This window comes from Hyperolius riggenbachi, chromosome 4 (assembly GCF_040937935.1).
Source record: "Hyperolius riggenbachi isolate aHypRig1 chromosome 4, aHypRig1.pri, whole genome shotgun sequence".
Classification (NCBI taxonomy): domain Eukaryota; kingdom Metazoa; phylum Chordata; class Amphibia; order Anura; family Hyperoliidae; genus Hyperolius; species Hyperolius riggenbachi.
In genome coordinates, this window is record NC_090649.1 from 234,131,999 (window position 1) to 234,147,102 (window position 15,104).

Here is a 15,104-nt window from a genome sequence, read left to right on the forward strand (position 1 = left end):
TGCTCAACCATTTAACGCACTTTACACAAGGAGATGCTGTATGCGAGAGTGATGCAGAGGAAGCCTTTTCTCCGCCCACAGCACAAACAGAGCCGCCTGAGGTATGATAAAGCACATTTGGACAAGCTAGCTTCAGTTTGGAATAAGGTGCTGTGGACTGATGAAACTAAAATTTAGTTATTTTGGCATAACAAGGGGCGTTGTGCATGGAGGAAAAATAACACAGCATTCCAAGAAATACATGGAAAGAAGCAGTTATGATGTCTGGCACTGTAATTTAATTAGAAAGCAGCAGGTGTACAGCAGTGATAAAAAAAACGTCCATGAAAAACGTTTACAAGATGTGGTACTTATCGTGCTGGTTGCTGGATGTGGGAGGCACTGTGGGCGCCAGTGTGTGCAACCACTGGCGCCCACAGTGCCTCCCACATCCAGCAACCAGCACGATAAGTACCACATCTTGTAAACGTTTTTCATGGGCGTTTTTTTTATCACTGCTGTACACATGCTGCTTTCTAATTAAATTACAGTGCCAGACATCATAACTGCTTTTTTCCATGTGTTTGATGCTATGCTCTCATCTTCGTCTTGAGCACGTAGTTTTTGCTGGAGTTTGCCCATATATACAGCTGGTAATTCCGCCATCACAGCCTTTCTGAGTGCCGGCCTACTCTTCTTCAAGTTATTCCAAGAAATACACCTGCTACCTACAGTAAAATATAGTGGTGGTTTCATCATGCTGTGGGGCTGTGTGGCCAATGCAGGGACTGGGAATCTTGTGAAATTTGAGGGACGCATGGATTCCACTCAGTATCAGCAGAATCTGGAGACCAATGTCCAGGTATCAGTGACAAAGCTGAAGATGTGCCGGGCTGGATCTTTCAACAAGACAATGATGACCCTAAACACTGCTCAAAATCCACTAAGGCATCGATGCAGAGGAACAAGTACAACATTCTAGAATGGCCATTTCAGTCCCCAGACCTGAATATAATTGAAAATCTGTGGTGTGAGTTAAAGAGAGCTGCCCATGCTCAAAAGCCATCAAACCTGAATGAACTACAGATGTTTTGTAAATAGGAGTGGTCCAAAATACCATTAACCAGAATCCAGACTCTCATTGGAACCTACGGGAAGCGTTTAGAGTCTGTACTTTCTGCAAAAAGAGGATCTACTAAATATTGATTTAATTTATTTTTTGTGGTGCCCAAATTTATGCACCTGCCTAATTTTATTTAAACAATTATTGCACACTTTCTGTAAATCCAATAAACTTAACTTTACTACTCAAAAATCACCGTGTGTGTGTCTCCTATACGATATATTTAACTGCCATATTTTATCGTAACAACCAACGATTTATAAAGGAAAATCATGACGATTAAAAAGGTTGCCCAAACTTTTGCATCCCACTGTATTTGACAACTGGTGCATCCAGCCAGACAGTGCATTAGCCATTGACAAATACAGGGTCTTCTCAAAAAATTAGCATATTGTGATAAAGTTCATTATTTTCTGTAATGTAATCATAAACATTAGACTTTCATATATTTTAGATTCAAATACACACAACTGAAGTAGTTCAAGCCTTTTATTGTTTTAATATTGATGATTTTGGCATACAGTTCATGAAAACCCAAATTTCCTATCTCACAAAATTAGCATATTTGATCCAACCAATAAAAGAAAAGTGTTTTTAAAACAAAAAAAGTCAACCTTCAAATAATTATGTTCAGTTATGCACTCAATACTTGGTCGGAAATCCTTTTGCAGAAATGACTCCTTCAATGCAGCGTGGCATGGAGGCAATCAGCCTGTGGCACTGCTCAGGTGTTATGGAGGCCCAGGATGCTTCGATAGCGGCCTTAAGCTCATCCAGAGTGTTGGGTCTTGCGTCTCTCAACTTTCTCTTCACAATATCCCACAGATTCTCTATGGGGTTCAGGTCAGGAGAGTTGGCAGGCCAATTGAGTACAGTAATACCATGGTCAGTAAACCATTTACCAGTGGTTTTGGCACTGTGAGCAGGTGCCAGGTCGTGCTGAAAAATGAAATCTTCATCTCCATAAAGCTTTTCAGCAGATGGAAGCATGAAGTGCTCCAAAATCTCCTGATAGCTAGCTGCATTGATCCTGCCCTTGATAAAACACAGTGGATCAACACCAGCAGCTGACATGGCACCCCAGACCATCACTGACTGTGGGTACTTGACACTGGACTTCAGGCATTTTGGCATTTCCCTCTCCCCAGTCTTCCTCCAGACTCTAGCACCTTGATTTATGAATTACATGTAAAAGTTGCTTTCATCTGAAAAAAGTACTTTGGACCACTGAGCAACAGTCCAGTGCTGCTTCTCTGTAGCCCAGGTCACTCGCTTCTGCCGTATCTGGTTCAAAAGTGGGTTCATGCTTCCATCTGCTGAAAAGCTTTATGGAGATGAAGATTTCATTTTTCAGCACGACCTGGCACCTGCTCACAGTGCCAAAACCACTGGTAAATGGTTTACTGACCATGGTATTACTGTGCTCAATTGGCCTGCCAACTCTCCTGACCTGAACCCCATAGAGAATATGTGGGATATTGTGAAGAGAAAGTTGAGAGACGCAAGACCCAACACTCTGGATGAGCTTAAGGCCGCTATCGAAGCATCCTGGGCCTCCATAACATCTGAGCAGTGCCACAGGCTGATTGCCTCCATGCCACGCCGCATTGAAGCAGTCATTTCTGCAAAAGGATTCCCGACCAAGTATTGAGTGCATAACTGAACATAATTATTTGAAGGTTGACTTTTTTTGTTTTAAAAACGCCTTTCTTTTATTGGTTGGATCAAATATGCTAATTTTTTGAGATAGGAAATTTGGGTTTTCATGAGCTGTATGCCAAAATCATCAATATTAAAACAATAAAAGGCTTGAACTACTTCAGTTGTGTGTATTTGAATCTAAAATATATGAAAGTCTAATGTTTATGAGTACATTACAGAAAATAATGAACTTTATCACAATATGCTATTTTTTTTGAGAAGACCCTGTATATATATGCTCATGCACTTTTCCCTATGCATTTCAAAATAGCTAATTGTGGCTCCTGTTATGCAGAAACTCATAGGTGTATGCAGTATTTGGACATGGTGGCCAAAGTTTTGCTAGTCTAAGATACAATTGCCTCCTACCTGGCAAACATGGCCACCACGGGGATACTAAGCTGAAGGGTTCAAAGTTACAAACTTTTATCTTAGATTTGCCCTGAATGTTAGTTGATTGTTGTGCTCTACTTTTTCAGCAAATATCTTTCATCTGTTTGGGCATATTAAACCCTCTGTATTTAATCATCATAATTGTTTGCCTGCAAGAAAAATATTGCATTGTTGGGAACTGAAACATTAAACATTTAGTACAGCATCTGACTGTGTCTGTTTAAATTTCAGGGTGTGCCAGGAAGAGATGGAAGACCTGGACTTCCAGGACCTCCAGGTGACCCAGTATGTGAACATAGATAGCCCAAACTACTGACATTAATAGGAACATGTGAAGACAGAGACTGGCTTGCTATGACTGAGTTTTAAAAATGATAACTATATACATTCCATTTGATCCATATTTTATTTTCATTCTGGGAATATGCAAACCATCAGTGAATGTCAGGACACTTGCTTGCTAAATGCTTGGTCCAAGTTTGTGACTCATTAAGCTGGGCAAAGAGGGAGCCCAGAGTTTAGAAATTAAATACAAGGCAACTTCAATATTTGCATCATAACAAGTTGCTTCCTATTTCCTTGCCAAATGCAAGGAAAACAACCCAACTCTGTGATAGTGGGAGAGCTCACTTATATTCAGTGGCTAGTTGTGTATCAGCATGATACTTCAAGTATGCTGCTTGTTTAAATGAGTTCCCCCAATGGAACTAGATACTCTCCGGTAAGTAAAGATGCTCACCTTGTGGCAATGCTGTCAGCATCAGTATTTACAGAGAGTGGATATTGCAGGTAGAGCTTAAGTGGACAGTGAACTAACCACTATTACAGTAGCCAGGTTGTAGGTAGCTGCTTGAGGATTGATCAGGAATCCTGCTGGACTCCTAATGTGAGCTATTTCCCCACTCACCAACGGTCCCATGCAAAATTTTAAATAACGGCACCAATGACAGTTTAAAAATTGTGAAATCATTTATTAGCCGGAATAAAAAAATCATGCTAGACCTATTTCCTTGCCAGGTCCTAGACCTATTTGCTTGCCAGGTCCTAGACCTATTTCTTTGCCAGGTCACTTTATTGTTTTGTAGTTATGATAACTGTTGTTTAGATCAGGGGTCCCCAACCTTTTTGAGCCCGGGGACCACTATCCCGACCAAAATTTTCTCCGGGGCCCCCCTGGGGGCGGGGTGGGTGGGAGGGGTGAGTGGGCGTGGCTAGTGTTAGCGGCAGCAGCCCCCTCTTTTTTCTTAGATTCCACAGTATAGCAAGTACAGTTTCCACAGTATAGCAAGTACAGTTAGCCTAGTATAGCAAGTATAGTTACCCCAGTATAGCAAGTACAGTTACCACAGTATAGCCAGTACAGTTAGCCTAGTATAGCAAGTATAGTTACCCCAGTATAGCAAGTACAGTTACCACAGTATAGCAAGTACAGTTACCACAGTATAGCAAGTACAGTTACCACAGTATAGCAAGTACAGTTAGCCCAGTATAGCAAGTACAGTTACCACAGTATAGCAAGTACAGTTAGCCCAGTATAGCAAGTACAGTTAGCCCAGTATAGCAAGTACAGTTACCACACTATAGCAAGTGCAGTTAGCCTAGTATAGCAAGTATAGCTACCCAAGTATAGCCAGTAGTTACCCCAGTATAGCAAGTACAGTTAGCCTAGTATAGCAAGTATAGTTACCCCAGTATAGCAAGTACAGTTACCACAGTATAGCAAGTACAGTTACCACAGTATAGCAAGTACAGTTAGCCCAGTATAGCAAGTACAGTTACCACAGTATAGCAAGTACAGTTAGCCCAGTATAGCAAGTACAGTTAGCCCAGTATAGCAAGTACAGTTACCACACTATAGCAAGTGCAGTTAGCCTAGTATAGCAAGTATAGCTACCCAAGTATAGCCAGTAGTTACCCCAGTATAGCAAGTACAGTTAGCCTAGTATAGCAAGTATAGCTACCCCAGTATAGCAAGTACAGTTAGCCTAGTATAGCAAGTATAGTTACCCCAGTATAGCAAGTACAGTTACCACAGTATAGCCAGTACAGTTAGCCTAGTATAGCAAGTATAGTTACCCCAGTATAGCAAGTACAGTTACCACAGTATAGCAAGTACAGTTACCACAGTATAGCAAGTACAGTTAGCCTAGTATAGCAAGTATAGCTACCCCAGTATAGCAAGTACAGTTAGCCTAGTATAGCAAGTATAGCTACCCCAGTATAGCAAGTACAGTTAGCCTAGTATAGCAAGTATAGTTACCCCAGTATAGCAAGTACAGTTACCACACTATAGCAAGTACAGTTCGCCTAGTATAGCAAGTATAGTTACCCCAGTATAGCTAGTACAGTTACCACAGTATAGCAAGTACAGTCAGCCCAGTATAGCAAGTACAGTTAGCCTAGTATAGCAAGTATAGTTACCCCAGTATAGCAAGTACAGTTACCACAGTATAGCCAGTACAGTTAGCCTAGTATAGCAAGTATAGTTACCCCAGTATAGCAAGTACAGTTACCACAGTATAGCAAGTACAGTTACCACAGTATAGCAAGTACAGTTAGCCTAGTATAGCAAGTATAGCTACCCCAGTATAGCAAGTACAGTTAGCCTAGTATAGCAAGTATAGCTACCCCAGTATAGCAAGTACAGTTAGCCTAGTATAGCAAGTATAGTTACCCCAGTATAACAAGTACAGTTACCACACTATAGCAAGTACAGTTAGCCTAGTATAGCAAGTATAGTTACCCCAGTATAGCTAGTACAGTTACCACAGTATAGCAAGTACAGTCAGCCCAGTATAGCAAGTACAGTTAGCCTAGTATAGCAAGTATAGTTAACCCAGTATAGCAAGTATAGTTAGCCCAGTATAGCAAGTATAGTTAGCCCAGTATAGCCAGTAGTTATTCCAGTATAGCAAGTATAGTTAGCCCAGAATAGCAAGTATAGTTAGCCCAGAATAGCAAGTATAGTTAGCCCAGAATAGCAAGTATAGTTAGCCCAGTATAGCAAGTATAGTTAGCCCAGTATAGCAAGTATAGTTAACCCAGAATAGCAAGTATAGTTAGCCCAGTATAGCAAGTATAGTTAGCCGAGTATAGCAAGTATAGTTAGCCCAGTATAGCAAGTATAGTTAGCCCAGAATAGCAAGTATAGTTAGCCCAGTATAGCAAGTATAGTTAACCCAGAATAGCAAGTATAGTTAGCCCAGTATAGCAAGTATAGTTAGCCGAGTATAGCAAGTATAGTTAGCCCAGTATAGCAAGTATAGTTAACCCAGAATAGCAAGTATAGTTAGCCCAGTATAGCAAGTATAGTTAGCCGAGTATAGCAAGTATAGTTAGCCCAGTATAGCAAGTATAGTTAGCCCGTAAACAAGCCAGCAAGAGGTGGATCAAAAACTGCACATAACTATGATCACTGCATACTTGTTAAATTGCATGTGTAACAATCCCAGGCCTAAGGCCTGACCTATGCAGCACAGAAGTATCGGAACAGGTAGTGAGGCTAGATTCAAAGGTGGAAAAACGCTGGTATATAGACAGCCGCCTTACCGAGAAGAGAATGTATTTTGAATACGGTCCACCACGGCCACGCTATCAAGGCACGCTATCCCCCTGTCTCGCTGCCTCACACTGCCCGGGAAAAGCGCAGCTGCATAGGCTACACACGCTGACGCCGAAAAAGATGGGATGGGCTGGGCTGGGCGTGACTTCCGGCTTCCGCGGCTGCGCTCTAATGCGTGCAGGCGGAGATGTAGCCGCATGCACTCGCGGCTAATGAAGGAGGGGGCGGGACGGTAGTCACCAGCAAAAAAAATCATTGTGAGGCAGGGGATTTGCCGCGGCCCGGTGCGAAACGCCCCGCGGCCCGGTATTGGGTCGCGGACCGGGGGTTGGGGACCCCTGGTTTAGATTACACAACTGAATTTTATTCAGGTGTTTTTGTACAGCTTTCTTTTCCATAACAGCATTTGATATGTGGATGTTTAGGTTTTTATCATTAAAAACTAAAAACTTGAACAATAAATTATTGGTTTCCATTACTATCAAATAAAATGTGCCATGGTACAGAAATACTAAAATGTCTCTCCCTCAATGCAATGTTCTATGTGCATATTTTACCTGGAGGGAGCACATGGCAGGATACAGATAAACAAACTGAAATATATTCCCACACAACCTAAATGTTACCAAAATAAGCATATTGCACCTAAATGACATAAGAGTTGATCTAACTAAAAGGATCATGCCAGACATTTGAAAGCTTGCTGACTAAAAAGAATTTAATGAGCTATAGTTAGATAGAAACAATGTGCAGCATGGCAATTGTATTCCTTTTACTTTAGTATAAGTTTTGGGGGTAAAAGGCCTGGCTGCATTGTTGAGGCCCATGTGTGTGTAGCCAGTTGGTGCTTGAATGCTTCAGAGGAAGGTTGTAATGCAAGTTCAATGGCAGTTGGAAATAGGAAGCCACCACATAAAGCCAAGTTGGCACCACTAAAATGGCCAAGCTGTATTTTTCAAGCTTTGACTGTGCTTCCTTTTTATGGGGGTTCATAATGGTGGATAATGGTAATATTCATACATTTCAAAGACATTTATGGCAGATTCTCTTGTGTGCTTTCTTCAGAAAAGATCATGCTTCATATTATCTTTACAGATTGCCCTTCCACTACTTGGTGACATTGGAGCTTTGCTAAAGGTATTGTGCTTTTTACTAAATCCATTGATGTGGTGGTAGTGTATTTGCAGTACAGATAAAGGCATAAAGCCTGTGAAAGTTCTCTTACAGATCACAACAAAGTTAAAGGAAATTAAGGTAGCTTTAAAGAGGAACTCCAGTGAAAATAATGTAATAAAAAAGTGCTTCATTTTTACAATAATTATGTATACAAGATTTAGTCAGTGTTTACTCATTGTAAAATCTTTCCTCTCCCAGATTCACATTCTGACATGTATTACATAGTGACATTTTTACTGTGGGCAGGTTATGTAGCTGTTTCTAGCTGTTCTGGCTTTAACAGACAGCTGTAAACAGCCATTTCCTGTCTGTGAACAGTGTTACATTGTGGCAGTTTGCCCAGAGTACCGCGGTACCAGAGCCTCTTGTGGGAGGGGTTTCAGCACAAAATCAGTCATACAGCGCCCCCTGATGGTCTGTTTGTGAAATGCAATAGATTTGTCATGTAAAAGGGGGTATCAGCTACTGATTGGGATAAAGTTAAATTCTTGGTCGGAGTTTCTCTTTAAATAGACCTTTTATTTATCTTGGAAATATTTCATTACAACCAAGTGAATTCATCAAGTTCCCTCATCTCACTGATGAAGCTACTTGGATAAATGATGCAATGTTTTCAAAAGTAGAAAAGATAAGCATGCAGCTGAACTACTTTTCCATGGGATGTACATGTAAAAAGGGAGTGATACAAATACATCAAGTTTTTTGCCTCTGGCCTGCATGATAAGACTGTGATGTGTTTGTATACCTATTTTATGCACAATGGTCCTGTTCGTCTGGTATGTTTTAACCTCTTGAGGACCATGGTGGTAAACCCCCCTAGTGACCAGCCTAATTTTACCTTAATTGGCCACTGCAGCTTTAAGGCCAAGCTGCAGGGCCGTATACCTCTGCACACAAGTGATCCCCCCCCCCCTTTTCTCCCCACCAACAGAACTCTCTGTGGTGAGGTCTGATCGTCCCCCCCTGTGTTTATTTTTTTTTTTTTTTGATAAATATTTGTTTTGTTGTTTTTTTTAATATTTTTTGCTATTTTCTTTTTTTTTTCTTTCTAAATCCCCTCCCTCCCCCCAGCCGGCCAATCATTGAGATCGGCTGTCATAGGCTTCTGCCTATGAGAGCCGATTGCTCTCTTGTCCCCCAGAGGGATAGCCGTGTCACACGGCTGTCCCCAGTGCAGCGCTGCTGCTGATCGCAGCGCTGCACATGTAAATACACGGCGGTTTCGCGGTGTAACAGTCTCCCGAGCGGCGATCGCCGCTCGGAGACTGAAGGCGGAGCTCAGCTCCGCCCACCAAGCGGGAGATGCACGCGCAGCATGCGCGCGATCTCCCCGTAAACTGCTGCCCCAGGACTTTCCGCCAATTGGCGTCAGCTGGTCCTCGGGCTGCCGCCGCGGCCACGCCCAGTGGCATGACGCGGGCGGCAATCGGTTAAACACACAGCTGTGTATTTTAGATCAGAATCAGAATCATTTACTTAGCCAAGTACAAATGGGGGTTGTACCCGGAAATGACTTTGGCTCATACAGATTCTGGAAGGATGGGGGGATAATGTCTGAAAGTCAAGAGCAGAGGCTGCTATACTACGGCGCCACCAGTCGTACTTGGCAATCACCTATCATCCCTAAGGAGACATGGGGTGAGGGGGACAGAGGGGGGGCAAAGGTTCAGAAGTGATAACTCAGTTCTTCATGGAAACCTGCAGTGATTGCTGACTTGCTGAAGATCTCGATTGCTGACATTTTGCATCTGGCAGTGCTGACCAAGGTGTTCCAGTTCAAAAGGTGCAGTTGTGTTAATTTCTGTAGTGGGTCCCGACTCCTGGGCAGCATGTAGCAGGGCTGGTTAAGGTAATTTGGCTGTCACAGAAGCTTATGGCTGCAGTGGCCCTTACTTCCAGTTTAGTGGCTGGCATCATGGAGGGGATGAACCAGTGGTGTCCCTGCAGTGGTGCAGCAGCAGCAGCCAATGGATGGATGGATAGATGGAGCCAGCATCCAGCAAGGCCAAAGGTTTCCCAATCAGTGCAGTGTCCTACCTCAGTGGAGCCCTGATTCCTAGGTAGCAGCGGTGAACTCCACTCAGCCTGTACCTTCACAGACAACAAACCCAGGCAGTAGCAAGGTGGAAAAACTCCCCAGTCCTCATGACCCGCAGCAATGTACCAGGCTACAGCGGACCACAATGCACAACTTCAGGAGGGGAAACATGGTGAATTGGTAGAAAAAAATGGACGAAAGAGGAGAAAGAGAGCTTCAAAATTGTATGCATCTTTCCATAGTTACTTGTTATACACAGGACGACTTTTCCCCAAAGTCGGCAGCTCCATTCAGCTGCCGACTTTGGGGTAAAGTTGTCCTGTGTAATACAAGCAACTATGGAAAGATGCATACCATTTTGAAGCTCTCTTTCTCCTCTTTCCAACGACACATAAACCGCCGCCCTACGCCTTTTAGTTTTCGATATTTTAAAAATAGCGAAAACTAAAAGGCGTAGGGTGGCGGTTTATATATCGTTGGAAAGAGGAGAAAAAGAGCTTCAAAATAGTATGCATCTTTCCATAGTTTCTGCACTGCTCAGAGTCCCTTTAAGGCACTCAAATACAGTAACTGGGCTGTAATTGTTTTTTTACTGTCTTTGTTTACCTTGATAAAGGGGACCCTGTGCTGCCCCTGAAATAGCTGACAGGTTTTGGACTTAAAGCGGAATATAACCCTGCATTTCAACTTTGCTCTAAAACATTATTTACAGTATATTATATGCAACCAGCATTTTTTTTTTACTAGACCAGCATTGGAAGGGTTACACAGAGCTTTAAAGTTCCTGGAGATTTCTGCAGACGCATCCGAAGCTGACATAGATACATTTTGTTTACATAAATGTATCTAAGTGTTGAATGTGACTCACTCTCTCTGACTGAGAAGGAGCTGGAGGACAGCCAAAGAGTGTGTAACATTTATCAATAGATACATTCAACTAAATAGAATGTAACAATCTGAACTTCTGCATATTGGACTTAAAGTGGAATATAACCCTGCATTTCAACTTTGCTCTAAAACATTATTTACAGTATATTATATGCAACCAGCATTTTTTTTTTACTAGACCAGCATTGGAAGGGTTACACAGAGCTTTAAAGTTCCTGGAGATTTCTGCAGACGCATCCGAAGCTGACATAGATACATTTTGTTTACATAAATGTATCTAAGTGTTGAATGTGACTCACTCTCTCTGACTGAGAAGGAGCTGGAGGACAGCCAAAGAGTGCGTAACATTTATCAATAGATACATTCAACTAAATAGAATGTAACAATCTGAACTTCTGCATATCTCTCCACAGAACTTTAAACCTCTGTTTAACCCTTCCAATGCTGGTCTAGTAAAAAAAAATGCTTTTTGCATATAATATGCTGTAAATAATGTTTAAGAGCAAAGTTGAAATGCAGGGTTATATTCCGCTTTAAGTAAGAACTCTTGGATCTCTTTTTTTGTGGGCTGATCACCCTTGGATGTATTATATTTGGAGTGAGGACCAAACACTCATGACCAAGGAACCACTATAACCACTTACTGAACAGCACGTTCAGTAAGCTGCACCTATTCAGTAAGGAGTTTCTTGGGTTGCACTCTTGAAGGGGCTTCTGCTCCCAGGAGCTCTCCCCATACCTACAGAGATGAAGGAATCGGCAAAACTTTGCTTGGGTTGTGGTATGTATTGATTGGCAAGGTTTAAAGGGGAACTGAAGTAAGAGGTATACGGAGGCTGCTATATTTATTTCCTTTTAATCAATACCAGTTGCCTGGCAGCCCTGCTGATCCTTTGCCTCTAATACTATTAGCCATAGCCCCTGAACAAGCATGCAGCAGATCAGGTGTTTCAGACTTTAAAGTCAGATCTGACAAGACTAGCTGCATGCTTGTTTCTGGTGTTATTCAGATACTACTGCAGAGAAATAAACCAGCAGGGCTGCCAGGCAACTGGTATTGATTAAAAGGAAATAAAATATGGCAGCCTCCGTATACCTCTTACTTCAGTTCCCCTTTAAGACTTTGTTTTTATATCTGTGGGTTCCTGTGACATAAATCAAGTCATAATTATGAATAAATAAATCTAAAGCATATCATGTTTTACTATAAAAAAGAAATCATAAATGCATACATTGATGGTCTTTTGTTTTGAATTGTAATACAAAAAAGCCCTGATAGCTGATGTACCATGAGTTTCTTTTGCAGACATTTTAGCTTTATCCTGCTCTGTATAATAGACATTAACTAGGCATATTATTTTGAAGTAGCTAAAAGCAATTTGTGTTTCAGCACTGTAAAAGAATTGGAGCCTCTTGAAACTAAATTTCATTATTAAACAAAATATATAATTCTGGTTTATTCCATGGATTACTATTATTGAATGAGTGAATGTGGCCAGCTAAACTCTGTAATAACTTTAACAACCAGCAATTGAAAAAGACTGTATAGATGACAAGGGTTTTTATACTCTGCATTTTCACCTATCACTTGCTTTGTACCTTCCAACATATCACAAGCATTAACTTCCTTACAGTGACAATGGCTTAACATTATGTGTTTATGGAAAGTTAGTGTTTCCCACATATCTAGTCCCCATGCATAAGGCATGTATAGATGTAGAATATTTTTACAACAGTCACTGAGCTGAAATTGCAAGGGTGTATAGCTAAGACATGCACAATGGCGATATTCAGCATTATCCCACAAACACGGTAAAACATGTTCCTTTAAACACTGTTTAAAAAATAACTCTAGCTTATTGGACATATGATTTTGTACTTTATGTTTCAGAATGTGTGCAGTCAATGCCATTCTGGTGGACCTGGTATTGGCAGCAAAGGAGGAGCTGGCATTTCAAGTTTTGATGGAATAAAGGTAAGTTTGCCTGTAAATTCAACTGTAAAACTGGTCAGACATTTTGGATGAAGCAGCAAAAGGATACATTTTCTCTCAGATATTATTGTAACTTATCATTCTGTTCATATTTCTTCATATTTAATTGATGTATACCCTCTGTGCAGAAGAGACTGCAATTACAATGCACCCCAATTGATGGAGGGGTGCACTTTTGCTCAAATGGACCTCTTCAGAGGCTACAAAGAGGGTCTTATGACCCCCTGTGAAGGTTCCTTAAAGAGACTCTGAAGCGAGAATAACTTACCAAACACACAAATGGAGAAACTCACTCCCAAACAGTTCTCTGCTGCTTTATAAAGCCTGCAGGCTGCTTATAAGCCAATGAGAAATGCACACATACAATACACCTAGCTTGCAGTGGTTAATCAAGCAGAAGCTGAGCAAGTCAGCCAGTCAGTTGGAGAGGGCTTCAGTTGCATATAGACAATGGCTATATGACCAGCAGGGGGCACCAGCGTGCAGGATATTCCCTCTCATCTGCCCCCCTCCTAACTAAACTGCATGGGATACTACAATAAAATTAAAAACAATGGTGCATGAGCCAGCCTGGGGCCCCGGGAACTCTCACTGCCCGGGGCCCCAGAACCAGCATCCAACACCATATGTGAGCGCAGCCAAAACACTTGGAGCTGCCACCCCCAAGGCCTGTATCCTACTGCTCTAAAACTTACCAAACACACAAATGGAGAAACTCACTCCCAAACAGGTCTCTGCTGCTTTATAAAGCCTGCAGGCTGCTTATAAGCCAATGAGAAATGCACACATACAATACACCTAGCTTGCAGTGGTTAATCAAGCAGAAGCTGGGCAAGTCAGCCAGTCAGTTGGAGAGGGCTTCAGTTGCATATAGACAATGGCTATATGACCAGCAGGGGGCACCAGCGTGCAGGATATTCCCTCTCATCTGCCCCCCTCCTAACTAAACTGCATGGGATACTACAATAAAATTAAAAACAATGGTGCATGAGCCAGCCTGGGGCCCCGGGAACTCTCACTGCCCGGGGCCCCAGAACCAGCATCCAACACCATATGTGAGCGCTGCCAAAACGCTTGGAGCTGCCACCCCCAAGGCCTGTCTCCTACTGCTCTAAAACTTACCAAACACACAAATGGAGAAACTCACTCCCAAACAGTTCTCTGCTGCTTTATAAAGCCTGCAGGCTGCTTATAAGCCAATGAGAAATGCACACATACAATACACCTAGCTTGCAGTGGTTAATCAAGCAGAAGCTGATATATGCTGGTCATATAGCCATTGTCTATATGCAACTGAAGCCCTCTCCAACTGACTGGCTGACTTGCTCAGCTTCTGCTTGATTAACCACTGCAAGCTAGGTGTATTGTATGTGTGCATTTCTCATTGGCTTATAAGCAGCCTGCAGGCTTTATAAAGCAGCAGAGAACTGTTTGGGAGTGAGTTTCTCCATTTGTGTGTTTGGTAAGTTTTAGAGCAGTAGGAGACAGGCCTTGGGGGTGGCAGCTCCAAGCGTTTTGGCTGCGCTCACACATGGTGTTGGATGCTGGTTCTGGGGCCCCGGGCAGTGAGAGTTCCCGGGGCCCCAGGCTGGCTCATGCACCATTGTTTTTAATTCTGAAGCGAGAATAAATCTCACTTCAGAGCTCGTAGTTAGCAGGGGCACGTGTGCCCCTGCTAAAACGCCGCTATCCCGCGGCTAAACGGGGGTCCCTTCACCCCCAAACCCCCCCCCCCTGCAAAATCAACGACCAACTTGGTCGTAGATTTTGCTCTTCCTGGAGGCATGGCTAACGGCTGCAGCCCTGCCTCACAGCGCGTCTATCAGACGTGCATCGCCGCCTCTCCCCCGCCCCTCTCAGTGAAGGAAGACTAAGAGGGGCAGGGGAGAGGCGGAGATACGCGCTGACAGACGCGTGTGGGGCAGGGATGTGGTGGTTAGCCCTGCCCCAATGCGGAAGCGCTCCCCCGCTGCACGGAGGGGATTTGGGGGATCAGGAACCCCCGTTAAGCCGCGGGATAGCGGCGTTTTAGCAGGGGCACACATGCCCCTGCTATCTATGAGGTCTGAAGCGAGATTTATTCTCGCTTCAGACTCTCTTTAAGGCCTTCTTACAGATTGTAACCTGAAGGCACCTTTGTGCAAACTTCTGACTTAATAATGCAATTTATAGCTGCAACATTAATTATGCAAAGACAAATAAAAGTTTCACAGAACCAGAGGGGACCTGAGGCTCTTTAATGATATATGTT

At 42.7% G+C, this 15,104-nt stretch overlaps 1 protein-coding gene across 6 annotated transcripts in view; it reads left to right on the plus strand.

Annotated features, from left to right (window-relative positions):
• Window positions 1-15,104, plus strand: part of COL19A1 (collagen type XIX alpha 1 chain) — a 1,086,226-nt gene that overhangs the window by 740,892 nt on the left and 330,230 nt on the right. For all 6 annotated transcript variants that reach the window (XM_068281448.1, XM_068281450.1, XM_068281452.1 and 3 more), the window contains exons 31-33: window positions 3,428-3,481; window positions 7,854-7,895; window positions 12,752-12,835. In XM_068281448.1, the coding sequence (XP_068137549.1) occupies window positions 3,428-3,481; window positions 7,854-7,895; window positions 12,752-12,835 (180 nt within the window). The remainder of the gene's footprint in view (window positions 1-3,427; window positions 3,482-7,853; window positions 7,896-12,751; window positions 12,836-15,104) is intronic.